The sequence below is a fragment of the Delphinapterus leucas genome, chromosome 1 (assembly GCF_059928025.1).
Source record: "Delphinapterus leucas isolate spDelLeu-1000000601 "Yukka" chromosome 1, BTC_Dleu_Yukka2, whole genome shotgun sequence".
In the NCBI taxonomy this organism is placed as follows: domain Eukaryota; kingdom Metazoa; phylum Chordata; class Mammalia; order Artiodactyla; family Monodontidae; genus Delphinapterus; species Delphinapterus leucas.
The window spans coordinates 126,437,537-126,461,041 of NC_143129.1; the positions used below are offsets into that span (position 1 = coordinate 126,437,537).

At 34.5% G+C, this 23,505-nt stretch overlaps 1 protein-coding gene across 1 annotated transcript in view; it reads left to right on the forward strand.

Annotated features, from left to right (window-relative positions):
* LRRIQ3 (leucine rich repeats and IQ motif containing 3) overlaps positions 1 to 16,833 on the forward strand; it is a 232,589-nt gene extending 215,756 nt beyond the window's left edge. Inside the window, exon 7 of the mRNA XM_089920929.1 lies at positions 2,356 to 16,833. Within this exon, the coding sequence (XP_089777055.1) occupies positions 2,356 to 2,512 (157 nt within the window). The 3' untranslated portion in view covers positions 2,513 to 16,833. The remainder of the gene's footprint in view (positions 1 to 2,355) is intronic.
* The last annotated feature ends 6,672 nt before the right edge of the window (positions 16,834 to 23,505 follow it).

Sequence of the window (23,505 nt, forward strand, 5' to 3'; positions counted from 1 at the left end):
TCTGACCCATGGAAATTATGAGATAATACATGGTTGTTGTAAGCCAATACATTTTATAATAGTTTGTTTTATAGCAATAGGAAAATACAGACTCCTTTTTTCTCCTTTCTTACGATTGCTTTGGTTATTCCAGGACCTTTGCATTTCCATGTACAATTAGCTTTTAAAACATTCAAATTACCTAAAGTTAATACATTTAAAATAAATGGTAATCTAAATTTAATCACATATATATTTAAAACAAATTTAAATGTTAATTTCTATCCAAAAAGCTCTTTGCATATTAATTTGGGGAGAACTGACATCTTAGTAATATTGTCTTCCAATCCTTGAACACGATATAACTCTCCATTAATTTAAATTTTCTTTAACTTTTTTCAGCAATATTTTATCATATTCAGGTATAGGCCTTGCATGCTTTTTATTAAACTTATGTCAAAGTATTTATTTTTTGATGGTATAGTAAATGGAATTTCTTAATTTCATTTTCCAGTTGTTCGATTCTGGTATATATAAATATTGATATAATAGATTATTATGTTTTTCACTCTTCAATTCTTTTAAATAGTTTGTTTTTTACATTTTGTCCAAGTTTATAATTGTTATCTGTAGCAGGGCTATTTCAATAAATGTCTTAGACTGAATTAGTACCATTAATTAATTACATGTGCAAGGTCTATTTTTCTGTGACTTCTACTCTGTTGCATGTCCAGACATGACTACTCTCCAGAGCTCCTATTTCAAAAGAGTTGTAGCTAATTTTCATTGAGTGATTATTAAATACCAGCCTTCCTCTAAGGATTTTAAATGTATTAGCTCATTTACTCCCTACTAAACCCTATGAGTTGGATTGCCCCTTCTTAAAGGTGAAGAAATGATGCATGTAGAGCTTAAATAACTTGTCCAAAAATCAATCAGTAAATTGCAGATCTGGATTTCAAATCCAAGCAGAATGGTTTCACTATGTGTACTCCTAACCATAAGCCATTGTTTCTTTGTATTCAGCTCCCTAGACATTTCCATATAGATAGCCAGGCTCTTTAAACTCAGTATTGCCGAAATAGAATTCTAATCTTTCTTCCCATCTGGCTGCTCTTAAGTTTCCTATCCTGATGAATGCCACTGTTATCCATACAATAAAATAAATTATTAAATGTTAGGTACTCCTCTAAGGATTTTAAATGTATTAACTCATTTAGTCCTTTACTAAACCCCATGAGTTGAATTATTCCCTTTTTAAAGATGAAGAAAGTGAGATAGAGAGAACTTAAGTAACTTGTCCAAAATCACATAGTCAATAAGTTGCAGACTTTCTAGACTTAGGCCTCTCTTCCACTCCCTAAGACTTAAGTAACTTGTCCAAAATCACATAGTCAATAAGTTGCAGACTTTCTAGACTTAGGCCTCTCTTCCACTCCCTAAGTCCACATTTCTGAGTATACTTAAATACAAATAAATATATGTATTTCATTTATATGTTCATATACCTTTATTTCTCTTTACTTTCTACAAGCTTCTCAAAATTATATCATGTCTTATTTATCTTTATGTTTCCAGGATCTAGGGGTAGTGCCAAGCATTATAATACATAACTCTTGAATGAATGAGGATGAATGAATGAATTTTCCTAAGGCCCATGACATTTCTCAGGTTTGCCAGAGTAACCTGGTTCACCTTTCTCTAACTTAATCAGAGTCTGCTAGGGCTACCATAACAAAATACCACAGACTGGGTAACCTAAGCCACAGAAATTTGTCTTCTCAAGTTCTGGAGACTAGAAGTCCAAGATGAAGGTGTTGTCAGGTTTGGTTTTCCCTGAGGCCCCTCTCCTTGGTTTGAAGATGCCTGCCTTCTCACTGTGTCCTCACATGGCCTTTGTTCTGTGTATACACATCCTTGGTGTTCCTTCATCTTCTCATAAGGACACCTCTAAAAGGCCTTTCTCCAAATACAGTCAATTCTAAGATACTGTGGGTTAGGACTTCAACATTTGAATTTGTGGAGGTCATAGTTCAGTCCATAGTAGAGTCCTAGAAAGAGCTTGGATTTAGTGAGGCTTAAGTAAAAGTTCTGCAAGTCATGGCATAGTTTGGTTAGATGCCTCTTTGGGAATCTAAGCCAGCATTTGTAAAAATTCTCAGTTATAGCTAATAGAAAACTTAGAAATATTAGCCCAAGATGAATATTATTTAATGATATAATAATATTTTAAGCAATAAGTGGAGTTCTATCTTTTTCCCATTTTGTATATATCTATTTTGAAAACATTTAATTATCATTAACAATTTGATTGATTGTTATGGTTTTAGTCATTTAAAAGTATCTTATTCTGTTACCTTACTTTTTTCTTCTTAGGGCTCAAGAAATATATAAAAGACACTGTGAAGAAAAGATTGTTAATGATATAATTGCCTTTCAAAAAGCTTGTGAAAGATTTCAAGATACTAAAACAAAAGCTGCAATTGTGAAAAAGAATTTAATCCTTAAAGTTCCCGATGGAATGACAAAGTGAACCAATGCCAGATCACAGTCTATGGTCATTTTGATTTATGGCCATTATTTTTAGTTAAAGCACTTTGAAATAATACTATAAAAGAAGAAGTACTCTATCTCACAAGATGGATTTGTATGTAAATCTTCTAAAAATATAAAGAGTGATTAAAATGTTTCTCTTCTCGATCATAATTTAACTTAAATCAGGTTGAGTTGGCTCACCTAAAGGTTCCTTACATATCCAGATACCCAAGGAACAATGAAAAGTGATTTAAATTATTGCAGGAAATACTGCAAAGGCATTGCTTGTATTGTTTCATAACCTGAGTACAGCAATTTGTAAGCCATTCTCAGTTTCTCTGGCAACCTTAGAATAGTAATTTCGGCCCCAGCTATTGACTTATTAAAACACTGTGTTCTTTGATTAGTTTCTTTGCCTGCTTTCACATATTTAATTATATTTCCTGTTTATTTTGTTAAAACAATTTCTTTTTTCAAAATAAAAGTTTCACCATTATATTGGTGACTCATGTTCTTATAAAAATTCAGAAAATATAAATTGTAAAAGGGAAATTAAACATTCCTATTAACTTCCTAGAAGATTGTAAGATTTTTGTATATTTACTTTCAATGTGTTTGCCTTTACATATATGGGGGGCAGAGAGGAGAAATAGAGAGAGAAAGGATGCATGTAATTGAGTAATTGTGATCATAAAGTATTCAGAAATGGTATATATTCATTTTAAGTCTATTTAATACATATTCATGGTGTAGAATTTGAAAAATAAAGAACAATATAAAAAGATACAAAAATTCTTTGTAAAATTTTAGTCGATTTTCAATAGTATTTTCAATCTAGAAAGATAAATGTCTCACTTACTATGACATTGCTCACTTAATACAATGTAACTAATGCCATTCAAAATTTCTCTTTAATACTCATCAGTTATATATGCAAGTTTTTAAGTGTTTCTTTTTAAAATTCTCTAATTTTATTAGTCTATGGTAAATTTCCCAAAATTAAATATTTTACAACAGCAGTTGTTCATTGTGCTTCTATGCTGGACTGCTAAAAAATGCTAGTAGCATTTTCCTTATGTTCTGTAAAATAATAGCTGTCTATTTAAATCCATGGTATCAGTTCTCCCTTTTCTTGTTAATTTGCAGATAACTAATGAGCAAGTCGTATTGGTGTTTCTAATTATTCTTCAAAAAGAACAAAGGGGTATACAGTGAAGTGGTAAAAGTGTGACAGATGTAGATTTCCATAACAAATTAGATAATCTCTCTGTTACCCCGTTTTTCTGTTCTGTATTTGGAAATAATACATATATTTTTGGCATTTAATTAAAAATAATAGTCCATGTCATGTAGCATTGTTATGAGACTTGAATGAGAAAAACACAAAAAGCAACATAGTGCATTCCACAGAGTAGGCACTTAATAAAGGTAAGTGTGTAGTAGTGGATGCAGAAGTCTTTTCTGTGTACTTATAGGAGGATTTGTCAACTATCTAAGAGCTAAGGGACACTTTCTCAAGGAATGGTAGAATTTTTTGTATTATATATTTGGATATAATTCATTCATTCAATCAATACCTTTATTTACTATTTGTTGCCCTTTCTATATGTTCCCATTCCATACTACAGATCTTTTGTAATCTTTATCACACAACAGGTAATTGATAATTTCCTTGCTAGTTTCCACCCAACTGTGAGCTTCTTTAAGGCAAAGACGATTTTACTCATCTCTGTATTTCTATTACTTTGTACTAATGCAGATATTATATTACACACAATGCTTTTTCTGTTTATAGCTCTGTTTTCCTATTTATGTGTGGTCCCAGGTCAACCTCATGACTTTTACTGCTGCTTGCTGTTTATGTTTTGAAGAATCAAAAATATGTATCTCTAGGTTATATCTTAAATTTCATATATCTCCTATATTTCCAAATGCATGCTAGATACCTCTACTTTGAATGCATAAAATCTTTTAAAAAATCATACATTGAGATGGAATTTATTATTATTTTTTACTATTTCCCTCCCTTTCCAATCTTGCTTCTCTTTCTATATTCCCAAACTTCCCTAGGTTCATAACCATCTAAAGTTTCCCATATTAAAATTTTAGAATATACCTTTGACTTCTTTCTCTTACCTCACCACATATTAAACATGAAGCCCAAAAATTCAATTTGCAGAAGGTCTCTTTGGCAGAGACTGGCTAGCTTTTCACCAAACCTATTTTCTGTTTCTTCAGGACACAAATAGCCCATATTTTCCAGCCTCCTTACTCAGTTAATCAAGGCAAAGGACTGAATTTTGACCAATGGAATCTGGGTAAAAGTGATTGGCAGCCCTTCCAGGTATATACCATGCACTGTCCTCCATTATTTTTCCTCTTCTTTTGCCACCTTGGAAAACACATGTTAAAGATGGCTGAGCCACAAGATGAAAAGAGTCTGGGTTCCCAAATCACTGCTTGTAGTGTGATCAAGAACACGTGTTTTGTTCCTTGGCAAACGTTTTCACTGAGGACAAGACAGTAAATATTTTAAGCTTTGTGTACCATATGGTATATGTTGCAACTACTCAATTCCATGTTGTGGCACAAAAGCAGCCATAGATAAGATGAAAAAAAATGAGTGTGCTTGTGTTGCAGTAAAAATTTATTTACAAAAACAGGAGGTTTGTCGGATTTGGCCCAAGGGTGGTGATAGTTTCCGACCCTTAATATAGATAGTTGGGCTTGCAATTTTTTAGACCTTATATATGCAAGGGTGCTAGATTCTTCTAACCCAATACAAATGTTAAACATAACCAACTTCTCAAATAAATAACTACTTACAACATTCCTTATGCAAATAAGGTTATCCTAAAGTATTTTTACAGATTAAAATAACTTTGTTTACACATGATAATAATACTGAAGTATTTCAAAATAAATCATCATTGAAACCAATGTACAAACACCAGGACAAAATTTGCTTAAATAGGAAAGTGCTATACTGAAGTCAAGGTTAATAGGAAGAAGTAGCAGCAGGTTACACTAAAAAAGAGGGTGATGGAAAAAAAAGGGGATTAGAGCCAAAGAGGTGACATACTGTGAGCACTTTCTTCGAATAGTCAGATACTGTTAGAAGAAAAGATTTCTTTTCACTTCTTCCTAGAGTTTCCTTAACAGAAGCAGTGACCACTATAGGCCTGAAGCAGTATCCAGAGATTACAGCAGCAGCATCTCATCTTAGAAGAAAATTAAGAGGTCACTTAGCAAGCTTTTCCTCTTTATCTTTCTTAGAACCAAGGTTAAATTTGTATTTTCTGTCTGATAATCAATCCACTAGTCCAAGCTCTATAATAATAGAGTGCAATGATTAAGAGCACAGGCTTTGGAATCAGAAAGACCTGAGCTTAAATTCTTTGGAAGTTCAATAGAAATTTCAGTTTCTTCATTCATAAATGAGATGATGTATGTAAAGTGTTTAGGATATTACTATATCACGGTAAGCACTCAGTTCATGGCGGCATACTTACGTACAAAGGCAGTAGAGATTTCATGGATTCATAAGAAATGACTTATTCTCTTTAAATTCACCTAGTGTCTTTTTGATACCTTTGTATTGTGTTTTGAAAAAAATATTTCCTAAAATTGCATTTTTATCTGCCAGCAGGAGTGAGCCTTGGAATTACAGAAGCTAAAAAGACCTATCTAAAGTCATTTGCTGGGAAGGTTAAAGGGACGGATAAGACAAAAGCAAGAGAAAGGAGCCATTATGCAAATATACGTTCATTCACATAATCATCCAAGAGCAAGCATAGTAAGAGACTCTCAAAATGTTCCCAGATAAAAGTTTTATTCCTATTATTTGGCTAGTCTGCCTATTATTTTGACTATTTATTACTAACTACAATAATTTGTTATTGGTTACACAATATAAAAAGATGTATTTTGTAACATCAATAACCTAAAATGTAAGGGGGTAAGTATAGTTTCTGTATGCTATCAAAGTTAAGTTGTTATCATGTTAATATGTTAGCATAGGATGTTATAACTTTAACACATTTTATGTAAACCTCATGGTAACCACAAAGGAAAAACCTGTAGTAGATACACAAAAGATTAAAGTAAAGAAATCAAAGTATACCACCACAAGAAGTCATCAAATCAAAAAGTAAGACAGCAAGAGAAGATAGGAACAGAGAAATTGTAAAACGGTCAGTAAACAGTTAACAAAATGGCAATAGTAAGACCTTAACTATCAACAATTACTTTAAATGTAAATGGATTAAATTCTCCAATCAAGAAATAGAATAACTGAATGGATTAAAAAATAAGATCCAGTGATACTGATGCCTACAAGAGACTCACTTTAGCTTTAAGGATACACATAGGCTCAAAGTGAGGGGATAGGAAAAGATATTGCAAGCAAATGGTAACCATAGAGAGCAGGGGTAGCTATACTTATATCAGATGAAATACACTTTAGGCTAAAAATGGTGACAAAAGACAACAAGGTCATTATATAATGATAAGGGGTCAATTCACAACAAGATAAAATGGTAGATATTTATGCACCTAACACTGAAGCACCTAAGTATATATATATAAAAATACTAACAGAACTAAAAGAAGAAATAAACAACAGTACAATAATAGAGCACTTTAATACTTGACTCACACAATGGAAAAGTCATCAGACAGACAATTAATAAAGAAACAGTGCATTTGAATATTTTAGACAAGATGGACCTAGCAGACATACATAGAATATTCTTTTGAACAGAAGCAGAATTCTTCTCCAGCATATAAAGAAAACTCTCCAGGACAGATCATATGTTGGGCCACAAAACCTGTCTCAACAAATTCAAGAAGATAGAAATTGTGTCAAGTATCTTTTCCAAACACAATGCTATGAAACTCGAAATCAATAGCGGGAGTAGAATAGGAAGTCACATTTCCCCATAACAACTAGCCAAAATGGATAACCATTCTCTCTCAGACTCTCTCTCCCTCTCTCTCCATGTATGTGTGTATTATGTATTATGCATGTATGTATCTATCTGTCTGACAGTTGGAGAGCTGTAGTTGCAAGGAAAAGTGTAGGCACTGAATTCTTAATAGGGAGGACCCCTTCCTAGGTGAGTAGAAATGCCAAAATCTGGGCATGGGTAGGCTGAGACTTGGACTCATCAGGCAGAGCGATTTTACTGGGTTAATTTTAAATTTATATTTTCATAATTTATAAATTTACAAAGACTTTTGGGTTGGTATAATGGATTAGAATCTTTAAAACCCTCAGATGCAGAGTTAGTTCTCCTTGCTGAATATCTCCAGTAGAACTTCTGCTGAGTTTTAGTAATTCAGGAAGCTGGAAGGCAGTGCCTGAAAGCAGAGAGAGAGAGAGAAAGAGAGAGAGAGATGTGTAACCTTCATGGTTAGATTCCAAAGACCTGCTAGAATGAGGAATTGGTAATATACATATGGTTGATTTCACCCTCAAAACCACAGAACAAAAAAATACTAAAGCTGCAATAGGTCCCCCATCCTACTCAATCCTTAATTGGATAGAAGTGAACAATTCCTTGCTCTTAGCAGCCTGGAAGGTCTTGCCCTCTTTAAGTGAAAACAAAATGTACTCCATTCTCTCAAGTTATTTTAAACATAGTGTCTTACATACAATAAAGAAAGCTGTGAGACGCATGAGTACGTAGGAAAATATGACCACAGATGCCCCAGATGTTGCAATCAGTAGACAAGAACTTTATGTAAAATGTTTCATAAATATTTTAAAAATTAGAGGAAAAAATCAACCAAATGGATTAAAAGATAGAGAATTTTAACAGGGACATAAAATCTCTAAAAGAGAACCAAGTCAATTTCTAGAAGTTAAAAATGCCATATAATAAATTAAGAATTTATTGGATGGGTTTATTAGCATACTGGGCAGAGCAGAAAGAACTTGAAGACAGTCAAGAGAAATTAGAAATTACCCAAACTAGAGCACACAAAGGGGAAAAAAATATATATATATATATATATATATATATGAAATATTTGAGGCTTTCTCATCTAGAAGTAATTCAAAGTGAACAAAGAATATTGATAAATGGAGAATTCATAACAAATACTTGTTTACTTGTTTCATATCTGTCTTACAAATAATTACTGAAAGCCATGTAAGTGTTACTGGTGTTACTGGTTACTGGCGTTTAAGTGTTACCCATGTTAGTCCCCTCCACTTCCTTTGAATGTCAGTATTTTCAGATTGCTTATGTCTAAAATCAGCACAGAAAGTTTTTCTCAATTAAACTGAGATAGTAATATATATTGTATATTATATATAAATGTACATTTATATATGTAAATTTATGTGTGTGTGTGTGTATATATATATATATATAATTAGTTTCCCTACTCCACTCTTCCAGCCAGTTCATTTTTAAAAGTTTCTTAGAATTCTGTTTCACTCTTTCATAGAATGACTCTTGCCTTCTGTGCAGATTCTAGACTTAATCAGGATAATTTCTTATCTTTCTACCCATAGACAAACACAGATTCCATGTATGTGCAGGCATATACACAATAAAAAAAATTAAAGAACAATATTTGATCTCTGCCCAGAATTCTCTCTTTAGAAGTGCTATCAAATTCCCTGATTTGTTTCTAGTATTTATCTTCTACTAGTATTCTTGGTTACTTATGTTCCAATCATGCTGAATACCAATGGTTCTTAAAAATGCCATGATTTTCTGCTTTCCTCCTTTGATGTCAGTATTTCTCCCTCCCAGCTGGAATGCTCCATATCACAAATACTAGCAGAATAATTTCTCAAGATACCTAATACCCCAATAATGTGGTCTATGAAAATTTGCCTGATTATTTCAATTAGATGTATTTTACACCTTCTGAACCACGATAGTACTTAAAATATTGTATTTCAATTATAAAAGCAATATCATTTTTGAAAAGTAGAGAATACATTAAAACTTATAAAATAAAATTAATAGCATTTAAAAGGTTGCAACCTATAGATAATCACTGTTAACATTTTGGAGTCTTTCATTTCAGATTTAGGTGTGTATGTGTGTCCTTTTCACCAATCTCTCTTCTCTGCTTCCCACCCAACCCCTCCACCCAACTCTACCACTTTCTGGGTCACTGATACGTGATTGTTAGCTGAGCTCTTCTTGTCTTTGGCCTCACACATACCCCTGTGGTAACTAGGTCCAATATGTGTTAATATCAGCATCACCCAACACATCCAAGCATATCCTCTCTCTGACCAACTGTGTATTGTAATTCATGTATCATAAGTGGATGAATATACAGAGTCATTCAGCAGAATGAAGTGTAAATGGCAGTACTTGCACATATTGGGAAAGAGTTATCCCATTTTTATGCTGCTACAGATCCTGAGTTTGAACCAAGAGGAAGAAGTGATAGGGGAATAATCTATCTTCCTACCTTATTTTAGGAAAGTGGAGTTTTTTCAGCTAATGAGGCAAAGTACTGATAGACTAGAGAATGTTTTTCTCAGTTTGGTGGGCATTTAACCTTTTTTTTAAAAAAAAAAATCTGTATCTCAACACCCTTCTTAAATTGCAGAAAACCCTCCCACTTTGTGGGTTTTTAGGGAATAAACAGGCCTGTCTACCACAGTGGAGGGAGTCATATATTTAAACTATGGCCTCATAAATACATACAGAAATAAAGATTATAGCTTCTACTCATATCATTTTCATTGTTGTGTCATGAACATATTTTTATAGTTTAATTGGTATCTTTTATTCTTCCTCTCCATTTCCCCTAGTCCATATGTGTAATATTAATGTAATTATAATAGGCCTAAAGAGGAAGGGACATCGTACAGTGATCCTGAGCTCCGAGTAGGATATAGCAACTAATGAGACTTTGGATTGTTTCCCTTATAGAAATGGATGTATGGGGGCTTTTTTGTTGAATAAAGAATATTTGTGTTAGAATTGAGTCACTTTTGGGGGGAATGAAAAGTGTTAGCATCAGAAGAAAGGTGTAGCTGGGTATTTGTCAAGTTCTTTTTTGCGTTTTTGTCTCTATATCATCTAAATACCCTTTTTCAGGGGAAATACTTTTGGTTAGATCATGCTTTGAGCTATGGACCTGTGTCCCCACACAAAATTTAGAAGGATCAAATAATTGTCACCCCAACTTCTGCCAGCCATTTGATGCTCATGCTAGTACTTTTCATCCTGAAAAAGTGGTACAAAGACCAAAGACCATTAAGAGGTCATTCACGGTGACATTAAGAGTTCAATAAAAAAAAAAAAAAAAAAAAAAGAGTTCAATAGTGACAGCATCAAATTTCCAGGATTAGCAAACCAAAAGTTGATCATTTCTGTGGCATTGTCCAGCCTGAACTACTGCTACCTAGCCTCCTTTGGTTTTAGCTCATTTTTCTGAGCTCAGTCCCCAGATTTCTCCTGTTGATATGAGTTACCTAATATCCTTCCACTGAGTACATTTATTGTTTCACTAGCAATGTTGTCAGTTGCATGCAAGAATAAGAAAAATTCTAATACACTTAGTTGACCTCAACAAACCTTAATTTTCAAGTGTAAATGGTTTCTTTTCTGAAAGTGGCACAGTAGGCTTTTTGTCTTAATCATTTGTCAAATGGTTATAATAACCAATCATGGAGAATGTAGTGAATGTAAAACACCCAGAACAGTGCCAGGGCCATAAAAAATGCTATAATAATGTTATTAATTATTATATTAATTTATATTTACATTAATAAATGATTATTGTTAATCATTTTCAGTGCTGTAACTTTTCAGCTTTTGGGGAAATTGGAAGGGAATGCATCAGAGGCTGGTAATGAGAAGACACATGTTAAAAGTCAATCATGGTACTTTGAGGCTACAGCCCTGTGACACTCATCTTCCCTTGTATTATGATCATCTGTCTTCTTGTTTAACATCTCCAGTTAGGTTATAAAATCCTTGGGGTCAGGAATGTGTGTCAACATTTTTCTGTTCCCAGCTGTCTCTAGCAGAGTCCTATACACTATAGGTGGTCCTCAGTGATCATTCACTGATGTCTTCCTCAGCTGTGATTTAGTGTGTGTTCACTTTGATAATTAAGTTGAAAGATTTTTCTTAAAGTCTACATCCAAAAAAAGAACAGAAAAACTGCTTATATATATATTTATTTTTATTATAAGTGTGTATACTGAAATATACATGTCAATTCTGTAAAATCAGATTTCTATTACCTCCTATGACACTCCAGTGGCATCACCTTTAAAACTATCACTAATAATCTTCTATTGGTTAAATCAGCAATTTTTAGTCCTTATTTTTCTGGAATTTGTGGAAGCATTGGATAATATTGATTTCTTCCTCTTTGCTACATCTTTTTACACCTCAACTTCCATGATACCATGTGCTGTTCTTCATATTCTTCCTTACTCTTTGACCTTTTTTTGCACTCCTATTGTTTTTTCCTTAAATGTTGTTGTTACTCATCCTTCTGTCTACAATTTTTTTCTCAGTCCATATTTGTTTTCTGATTGACAGAATGCAGGGCCATGGTTTTGGTATAGCTTATATTCTAACAGGTCCTAAAAGCATCGCTCCTGAGCTCCAGATATATTTCTAACCATCCACTGCATATGTTTACTTGGATGTCCTCCACAGAACTCAAACTCAACATGCTATGAACTAAAATAACTTTCTTTCTGTTTAGAACCTATCCTATGGGTCATCCCAAACATCCTTCTTTACCTCATACCTTATATAATCAAATCCTGTCCATGTTCTTATCTAGGCTTTCAAAACTCTCCATCTCTGACTCTCCAATGGCAATGTTTAATTCTTACTAATTCTTTCCTCAAATCTGCCTTGCATATCCTTCTAAAATGCAAATCTACTCTTTGGTTGTGTCTCCATTGTTATAGGATGAAGTCAAAACCCTTTTCATTTAGCAGAAAAAAAATCCTTAATGACCTTGCCAACCCCTGCCTTTCTAGCCAACTCTCAATCCCAATGTTCCAGCCATTTGAATATTCACAATTCTCAAATTCCTTTGTCTTAATTTCCCTTATCCTCTTTTCTTCTTGGAGAATTTCTGATTGATCTTTTAGAGTTGAAGTGTATCTCTGCAAGAGTTTTCCCACAGTGCTTCTGTGCATGCCTCCATTATAATATTTATTACGTGGCATTACAACAAAATTAATTACATACTGTTCCACCCATTTGACTAGTATTATATTTAATTTTGTATCCCAGTGCTAAGAAAATAGTAAATTTTTTTTTTTCTCTGTATACTATTTAGTCCTTGGAATAGTTTCAAGAACAAAGGATTGTCCTTTAAGATATTTGTTTTTATTAAAATCTTCTCACCTGTGAAGGGGCAACAGATTGATGAATATAATTTACAGACTGATAAAATTGAGATAAAGTCATTAAGTACCACTAAAATTTCAAGAAGTAAACTCTCATCTGCCTTATTCTTTGAATTAACCATCTCAACTGTTTTGGTGAGGAATCAACGTTTAGGTTAAAAGCCCCATTTATAGTAATTTCAAAAACCTCCTACTCTCCCTTTTTCCCACATTTAGAGGGAAAAAACAAACTTGAAAGCTGACTTTTTTTTTTAGAATTTTGCTTCTTCTAAAAATGTGACTCTTTTTTTTTTTTTTTTTTAAATTTAATTTTTGCGGTACACGGGCTTCTCACTGTTGTGGCCTCTCCCGTTGCAGAGCACAGCCTCCGGACGCGCAGGCTCAGCGGCCATGGCTCACGGGCCCAGACGCTCCGCGGCATGTGGGATCTTCCCAGACCAGGGCATGAACCCGTGTCCCCTGCATCGGCAGGCGGACTCTCAACCACTGTGCCGCCAGGGAAGCCCTCCAAATGTGACTCTTTAGATAAAGAAGAAGAGTGATTATGAGAGTTTAAACAAAGAATGAAGTACTTTATCATAGCTTTGGAAAGAGTTCCTAACACACTACCTGCATGCATAATTGTTAACTATACTTTTCCTGGCCTCCTGTCTCCTCTCCTGCTGCCATTCTGCTAGCCAGAATACAGACTGCAGTTAGGCTCCCTATGAAAATGACAGCCACGATCATGCCACTACTCTCATGATACACAAAGTAAAGTGCGTTGCAAAAGACAAAAGCCACCTGCTTATCATACAAACATTGCTTTTCTTATATTTGAAGGTCCAGGGAGTGCTAGCTCCAAAAAAATCATCAGCACAGGCTTTTAATTGTTCAGGTAATTTGCCTCAGAGTACAATACGTGGCCTTGGAGATAAGCTGAGCCTCATGAAAACGGATGACTTGTGTGTCAGAAATCTGTAGACACTGGCCTTGTTTACCTGATATTGGCCTGTGGTAAAGGTCTCTATTATAAAGTCACCTTAATATATGGCAAAAAAAAGAACACAACACATCATAAAATATACTTACTGTGTGTGCTCTTAAGTCTGTGGGTGTATGTATGTGTTTCCATTTGAACATAAGCAGTGCCGGTCTATATGTGCAAATGAGAGCTACTGAAAATAACTGAAGCTAGAAAAGCAGTGGTTTAAACACTCAGCCAAGGGAACTATCTCTTGGGTTTAATTGCCTAAAAGGGAAATATATACATGATACTTTCCCAGACCATGAGGAGAAAAGGCCTTTTTATCTACTTTACTTTAGGAGAGTGAGATATATACCTGATGAAAACGGAAGCATAATGCCTAGTGCCAGGTAAGAGGTACTTTTTCATATAGTTTACTTTTGGAGAGAATGACAATACCTGGTGAAAACAGGTAACACCTAGTGCTAGGTAAGAAGTGTAATATAAAAGACCAGGTAGGGCTGGATCCAGGTTTTTATTGGTCCTGAAACTTACTCAACTTGAGAGAATCCTCTTTTAGAAAAATTATCTGAAATTACAAATATAAAGTTTGGCAAAAGATCTTGGAAGGGGCCTATAAAACAATGGGTACTAAAATTTAAAAGTCCCTTTGTCTTCAGTATAACTCTTCCTCCACAGACTGGAAACCTGGAAATCTCTTGATGAGGAAGGAAAGAATCCTTGAGAAAATGTGACTGTCAGAGCTACAGAACCTTCTTTCATACTCTCATGAATAGAGATGGTCACCAACCAGGTGAGAAATGAATGTTGTATTTATATAATATGCAATACTTCTGAATTGATATGCATAGTTTCTAGAAGTCAAGACATGTTTGAAATATAACCTTTGTATTTCATATCAGCACTTCCTCTATCATTTCAGGATAATCTCTTCATGCTGTTTGACCTGAAATAGTCAGGCTAGGGTGACAGACCCTCCAGTCTCAGTGACTTAGTCCTACTTAGTTCATTTCTCACTGATACTACATGTCCGATGGGCCTGAGGAAGGCATCACCATTTTATAGCTTCAGCATCTGTTACACATGATCTCCAAGGCTGCTATGGCAAGGAAAGGGAGCATAGTGGAAAGAACATAGTCCAACAGCCCATAAATTTCTTGGCTCCAAAGTGATATATGTCACATTTGCTTTTAGCCCTTTGTCCAGAAATTTTCACATGGACTTGCCTAACACAAGGGCTTTAAGAAATGCTGGGAAGCAGATAAAATGTTTTGGGACATGCACAGCCATACTCACCTATAGTATGGAGAATATTTGGGCATTCTTTTTAACTGCTAATTCCAAGGAGACTTAATTTCTGATATTTACACATATATGGAAACTTAAGATCTATGCCATATATATTTAATAATTAGAATAGTAATTGGTATATAAAGAGTCCTTAAAAATGTTTTTAAAATAAACGAGTGAATGAAGGAATAAATGAATGAATACAGATCATTCACAGTGACTCTAATTCCTGTAAGACTCAAAAAGCAAGCATGTCTTCCTAAAATATACATCAAGTAAGTCCTAATACTATAATTTTGCATTGCTGCTGCCTCTTCTTCTCCCTCCTCCTCCCCCTTCTTCTTCCTCTTCTTCTTCTTCCTCCTCCTCCTCCTCCTCCTCTCTCTTCTTCTTCTTCTTCTTCTTCTCCTCCTCCTCCTCCTCCTCCTCCTTCTTCTTCTTCTTCTTCTTCTTCTTCTCCTTCTCCTTCTCCTGTTTCTTCTTCTTCTTCTCCTTCTTCTTCTTCTTTCTATATCTCTTTTCAAGTCTGACCTGATTGTGGCTTTTAATAAATAAAATTTTTTGCATTTCAAAAATCTTATATTCTGTCAAGTGAGCCAGGTTTAGAAAAGAATTTGAACTCAGAATTCTTACTAGGATTGATATATTTTTAAACAAAAAAACTGACCTTGAGAAATTAAATGTCAAGAAAAGCAAAGATAGGTCCAGGGAGAATTTGACTGTCAGCTACAGATCGACTTGTCACTTGCCTCAGAAGGAGCTGAGAAGGAAAACTAAGAAAATAGGAGTTTTCTTTAAAGAGGGAAATTATCTAAATTTAATGAATGTTTCCATGATTATTTTATTAATGATATTTGTTTTGAGTGATATATAGATATTTTTACTTCTTATGATTGTTATTTAAACATACTTTCTCATTCCGTATTTTTTCCTTTGAAATATTACTAATTTCTTTGTCATGCAATTTTACAACTTACCAACATTTAAAATGAATTTATTTCTATTAGAATATATTTTGTATGATGAGTTGAATAATATAGTTTATTGCATTATAGCACTATTTGAGGGATATTATTTTACCTTTTACCTCCCACTGGCTTAAGTCTGGTACTGTCCTAAAATATTGTGTATGTGTGTTTTTTCTGCTCCATTTTCACTACTACTTTCTGGAGAATTGTAAGATACAGCAGGGTTCACCTGATTTTGCCTTTCCTTTCTCCTATAAATTACAGGCAATAACTCTGTTCTAAAGTACTCAGTTTTCTTTGAAAAGACTAGCTTGCCCCCTTATTTCATGGTGCCTGAGTCCATCACTAACCAAGAGCCTTGGGAAACTATTTTCACTAATGGACTCAGTACTCCCCAGTGTAGTTAATTTCACTTTATGGTCAGAATGAGTTAATGTTCTTTGCTACCAGGGTGTAACGTAGACACTGAGGAGAAGATGATAGTCTGTGTTTTTCCAAAATGGACATCTTTACAAGTCATTAACAATTTATCTCCCAGAAGTTTTCCTTTAGTTTTTTTTTTTTCTTCCCTCCAGAAACTGTAAATTTACACAATATGCAACCATCACTCTTTGGATAGGGCATTTCAACAGATTTGATTTTCTTATATATTTTTGCCTTTCAAACAACTTGATGGGTTGTTTCATTAATCTCTTGGTCTCTCTGCCTCTCCTCTATCTGACATCACTAGCAGAAGGCAGAATTGCTCAGATATAAAGGGACAGACTCCAACTGCAAATATATTACAAACATAGTAAACAAAGATACTTTTTGATTATTGGATGGTAAAAGTTGGGTAAACTCCATCTATTATTTAATGTAACTGTTATTAAATATAGGTTTTCATAATTTGGAATTGTGGTATATAAATTGTAGATAGCTATTTAAATACACTGTGACCTAGTGATTGTGGTTTTCACATTTATTCAAAAAATGTATTTTGAATACCTACTTCATGCCATAAAAGCTGGGGAGAAGATGGAGGGCAAAATAAGACAATCTTTGTTCTCAAAATATATATAAATAATTACTTTCAGGATACTACATATTTAGGGTTACATGTAAAAAATACATAAAGTTTTCATAATTATACTATGCTGCTATTCTTCTAACCTTCACACATAAAACCTTTATGAAGCCTTTGCAGGCAAACTTTATCTAACTTTACTTGGTATGTATTAGAGTCAACCCATAGCAATTAATCAATCAATTCAATTGTCAAGAAACAAATCTTTACTGAGCTCCCACCATAAGCAGTATATTGTGCTTGATCAGTGATGAATGCAAAGAATTAAAAGGCAATGCCCACTCTTTGCTCAAATAATTAAAAAATAATATTTGGTCAGATTAAAAATGCACATGAGATAGTAATTTACAATAAAAATGAACATGTGATACATCCCAATCGATTCATACAGAAATGTACACTGGGCATTCCCATTTGAAATTTTGGTAGATACCTCAAGCTATAACCAAAGGTACTCTCAACTCCTCCTCCATCCGACCAATGCTGCTCTTCCCCAGGGCCCCACCATCCAAAGCAGACACCAAGGCATCATCCTAGATCCAACTGCTCCACTGTCCCCCTCTTTTCCCTGTATCTAGTAACCTATAGGCCATTTCTATTTAACATCTTTAAAATCTATTTCTTAAAGCAAAGTACGTTTTGCCTTCACTAGTTCAGACACTCATCATCTTTGTCTTGGATATACTGCAGAGAAGTCACTTAACTTCTCTCCTTAATTCTCTTCTTCTTCTAGCTTTTCTATCTCCAAACCTCAGGCACATCAACATTTCTAAAGTATAAATCTAGACTCACTTAGCTAAAAATAAACTGTTAATTCCTCCCCATTGCCTTAAGATTAATGTCTAGGCAACTTAGCCTGGCACACAAAGCCCTTTGAGATGTGGTTCCTCCTGCCTCTAGCTCGCCACCAGCATCTACTACACTGTTCTCCAGTCACACGCAGCCACTCTGAAGATGGTGCCTCTTTTTCCCGGCAGTGTTCTAGCCTACCACCTACTTGTTTTGGCTTAGCCATATTCAGAATTGAGAGATAGCCTATGTATATACCTCCCTTGGAAAATTTTCCTTCTCACTTTACCCTTCCTACTCCCATTCTGAGTCTGGTGTCCCTTCCATATGTGCATATGACCCTAATCATGGCTGTGATTATTTTTTATGACATAGTGCTGTATTTGTCCATTGACTTTCTTCCCATAGGCTGTAAGATTCTTGAGGGTAGAGACCTGTCCTCTCATCACTTTCTCATCAGCAACCCACACAGTGCCTGATATATAATGAGCACTTGGTAAACATTTGTTGAGTTGAGTCAATAAATACCCTGGACATTCAGGAGAGTGAGCAGTTACCTTAGATATAATGACTTATTGGAAATAAAACCAGGTAAGATGCACAAGACCCAGCAGACATTGTCTGTCAGGCACAGAAACTGCTCAATTAATACTAATCCCCTTTCCCTAGAATTATCTATTAAAAATTGATTGCAATTACATGAATGATGATAAGAAAGAGGAGCTTTATAAATTGGGAATTGTATAAGTCTCAGTTTCAAAAGGTATTGTTGGGATTAAAGGGAGTTTAGGGATTAAAGAATGTGTGAGGAGGGAAGGAAGGGAAAGTCTGAAAGTGGATCTGGTGGATTAGACAGCCAGTCACTGACTGTAGCCAAAAGCATGGCTGGAGAGGCTGGGCCCCACACAGAAGTTCAAGAAGTTGCAGTGCCTGGTGGTGGTGCTGGTGTCATCCAGTGAGGTGACAACATACAGTTCAGCCCAGGAAGAAAGGTGCAAAAGAAAGAGGAGGAGATAATGAAAAATTGGCTGAGGTCAGAGAGTAGACATAGACAATATAGCAGGGAGAAATAGTTGAGAAAATTAGATTGGCCAGGTAAAGAAGCTTGAGAGGCCATGTGGGGAAATGGGAAAAGTTTGGACTTTGGAGTTAGAATAATTTGTTTTCATTCCAGACTCTGCCATTATTAGCTATATGACCTAACTAAATACTTAATTTCTCTAAGCCTCAGTTCCTCATGTGGAAAATGGGGATAAACCTTGTAGGCAGGGTTGTCATGAGGATTAAGTGAAATGATGTATGTAAAGCTCCCCGGCTTGGCATTTATTAGACATTCTGTAAAATTTAATTACCACGTTATCTTTGTAGATCCTTGGGTCTTTCATGGCCCTTTTGATATCTATTGCTCTTAATAGTACTAGCAATGGAATCCCAATGAAATTTTTTTAAGCAAAGAATGAGAGACATTTCTCTATGACAGTTGAACTGGCACTTGAAAATATTGCTCTTTAAATACTTGTAATATGTTTCTCTAGGGTATCTTACCTTTCCAGGAGTGTATATGAATTTCATTAGACTGCACATTCATTGAGGGCAGAAGCTAAGTATCTATCTACTTATAACTTTCCACAGTACTTAATGCAATCTGATATCATGCACACAGTTGACAGTTGATGAATGTAGTTAACAGCAGCAACTGTATCAATTCCTGTCTCATACTACCTATAAGCTTCCGAAACTGGAGATGAGCAAAAACGGGAGGGGAGAGAAAAAAGCATTTTATGTACCTGAAATGAATTTACCAACTATGAAAAATAGCTAAAACAGGTGAACAATATGAAGTAAACTGTATAAATTCAAGTTTGAAAAGGTAACACTTGAATAAACATAAAAATAACTGGTATTGTTTGCTTTTAACCTTAGCTAAATGGCTAGGCTAGAAATGATCACAAGAACGTTTTTCAGATGACCTCGTACTTGAAATTGTAACAGTATCCATGGAAATTTTCATTTTCAGAAGGGCACAGTGGTACATTTTTCATACAGTTAAAAAAATCAACAATCTTATTGTTAAAAGTAAATCTGCAAGACTTAGATAATGATCTGTTTTCTCATCAATTGTTTTATCTCCATTGTATGCAAAACTAGATCATTCAGAGGGGTCTCATTTGTCTTGAGCTTTTTGGCATAATTGGCCAAATACTCACAGAGGCTTTAGCCCAGAATTCCAAACAATTTCCAAATGAAAATGTGTAGGCATATTTAAAATGGAAACCAATAGCACAATGACATATAGGATTTTTTCTCAATTTTAATGATGTGAAAAAAGTCTTCTATGAAAAAAGAATTGATTTGTTTGAACATTATTCAAAAATAGAGAAAGGAAGAACTAGGACTCTGGAGCAATTAAAATCAGATTAGTCACTACTACAATGTACTTTGTCATCCATATAATATCATTTTGTTCCTTCATTAAGTGAGTAAATATGGACATATACCAGTGATTCTTCTTTGGTCATTTCTGGTGTCTTGAGTTGTAATCAACTTACTTTAACCCTGGCATGTCATCACTGAACCAGCAAACTTGTAGCTCTTACAGGTTTAATTTACCTTTTTAGGTGATAGGACCATCTATATTAGTGTCAAGAAAATAAAGAAGGAATAGATTCACTTTCCAAGAAAACAGCAAAGAGGAGACACAACATGAGAAAGTCAATAAAGGGCCACTGAATCAGATGAATGGGTAAAACAAAACAAAACAACCCAAAAAACAAAACCTTAAAATATGCTTCTTAAACTGACTTTAAAATTTTTGGCTACTTTAAAAATCCTTTTTAAATTAAAATCAAACAACACACGCAGACCATAGCTTTCATGGGATCTGCTTTGCCCAGAAGGTGGTGGAGGCCCAGTGCAACAAGTGAGAGTCACTGTAGCTGTAAGGAAGGTGACTTGAAGAACAACAAACACTTCTCCTCAAGAGACCTCTTTCCTGCCTTTATCTCTGAACTTTGCAACTCAGAGTTGAATTAAAATTGAAATTTCATTAAATTTTTGAATATTGACTACCATTAACAATGGGAGGATAAAAGCATGGTAGATAAGATTATGGGTTCAAATCCTGGGTCCACCATTTGCTGAGTGTAGCCTCCATCACTTTACAAATACCGATCTGGTTTGTGTTCCCAGAGTACAGAAAATGTGCCTGGTATAAAATATACTTTTTGAATGACAATAAGTGAACAAACTTTCTCATCTGTAAGATGATTACAGCATTTCTCATAGACTTATTGGGAGACTTAAGTGAGATCATGTATATTAAATGCTTTATTCAGGGTCTGCAACATAGTAAGCACTTAATAAACATGAGTTCTTATCATAATGAGAATGGTGATCTTCATCATTATCTACCTACTAAGGCACTCATATTTCTTCTTAAAAGAATGGAGCAAACCATATTGTTCATTCAGATTCGCTTGACAAATTACCAATACTGTTTTACATGGATAATCATTACCAGTTGAGTACTCACTTATTGAAGTACCGTCCATACATGTAATGTTATTGGATTTATAGAGTTCAGGATTTCTACTGATATAAAGGCTAAAAACAGCCTGGCAGGTTTCTACCATTTTCCTAAACAGAAGCCCATGTCCTAAGGGTGATATTAATTCAGCCTACTGAATAAGAGACATAAAATGGAAGGTTTCTTCTTGGTGGGGGGGGTGTATTTTCTTTTATCTTTTTCATGCATTTTTAATTGAAGTATAGTTGATTTACAGTATTTCAGGTGTACAGCAAAGTGATTCAGTTATATATTCTTTTTCAGATTTCCACTATAGGTTATTATAAGATATCAAATATAGTTCCCTGTGCTATACAGTAGGTCCTTGTTTACCTATTTTATATATGGTAGTGTGTATCTGTTAATCCCAAGTCCCTAATTTATCCCTTCCCCTGCTTTCCCCTGTGGTAACCATGAGTTTGTTTTCTATGTCTGTGAGTCTATTTCTGTTTTGTAAATAAGTTCCTTTGTATCATTTTTTAAGATTACACATATAAATGGTATCATATGATATTTGTCTTTGTCTGACTTACTTCACTTCATGATAATCTCTAGGTCCATCCATATTGCTGCAAATGGCATTATTTTATCCTTCCTTTACAGCTGAGTAATTATATATATTATATATATATATATATATATATATATATATATATAATATAAAATGGAAGCTTTTGAAGCCAGAAGAACTGGAGCTTCATGTACCCAAATTATCAGCCCTATAACCACCCATGTTCCACTAGAAAGTCCAGCTCTAGAGGCTTCTTGGGACCATTGTTTTCACGTCATTATAGGATCTGGTCCTAGAACATGTGTTGAGAGGACTCTTTCTTGGGCAAGATATTAATGAATGCAGAATGCAAGCTATTCATTCAGACTTCGCTATCCATTCTTGGTCCTGGGAATACATTTAGAGGTATGCCTTCTACCACTGTTGTTCAGGAAGAATAGTTGTGGTACCTTACACACAGCGTATGCTCAATATCGTTTTTGTTAAATGGAATAACCCCCTTGTCACCTTTAAGTTTTACTTCCTCGGAGGATAATTCCGTCTCAGACTCAGTCAGGTCCTTTTTTTGTATTTTCATAGCACCCTTTATTTCCTCATAGACTTTTCACAGTGTTGATGAATGAATTATTAATTAATTGTAGTCATTTACCTAATATCTGTTTTTCTAAAGATTCATGAAGGCAGTTACTGTACCTGTCTTACTGACCACTGTTCCTGCACCTAGCGCAGCAACTATAGACACTCAGGATATTTTATATGTGGGTGAAAAATACTTAATCAATTCCTGCATCATTCTGCAGTTACAGAAACTAAATTTTATTCCACTGTCTCATGCAGCCTGTTCAGTTACTCTATTTATATCTCATAATATATTAGATCTCTGTGTATATATTACTTACACCCAGCAGGACAAACTTTGGCCTACATTTTATTCAATGGAAGAATCCTTCTCCTCCCACCCCCCACCGCCTCATAAAGGAGTATTTTGAGAGTTAATCTTGCAGTTAACGCATTTTCCAGAGTCCTCTTTTCTTTCTTTTCTCTTTTGCTACTCACCTTTTGGTCATTTTCCTGATCATTAATACTTTAACTTGAAGTTGCTTTGTGGAATTTGTTAGTAGAGGTTTAGGCAAGGGGGTGATTTGTAGATTTAGCTATCTTTGCTATTATCTACATTCTGAGTTTTCCTAATGGCAAAGAATCTCATGAGTTTTCCTAATGGCAAACTTAGATTAAATTAAAAAGCTGGTAAATGCAACCTTAACAGATATTTAATTCCTTTAGTTACATCAATATTTTTCTGGCTGTTATTGTCATATCTCTATATTGGAAACCAAAATCTAAGAAACTTTATTTTTTGAGAGACAAATAATCAGCTTTAGTAGTGTGTAAAGTGGAGATATTAGATAATAAGTTATTCAGAATTCTATTGAATTTTTCATATAGTTTATTCACAGAATAAAAATGTGTTA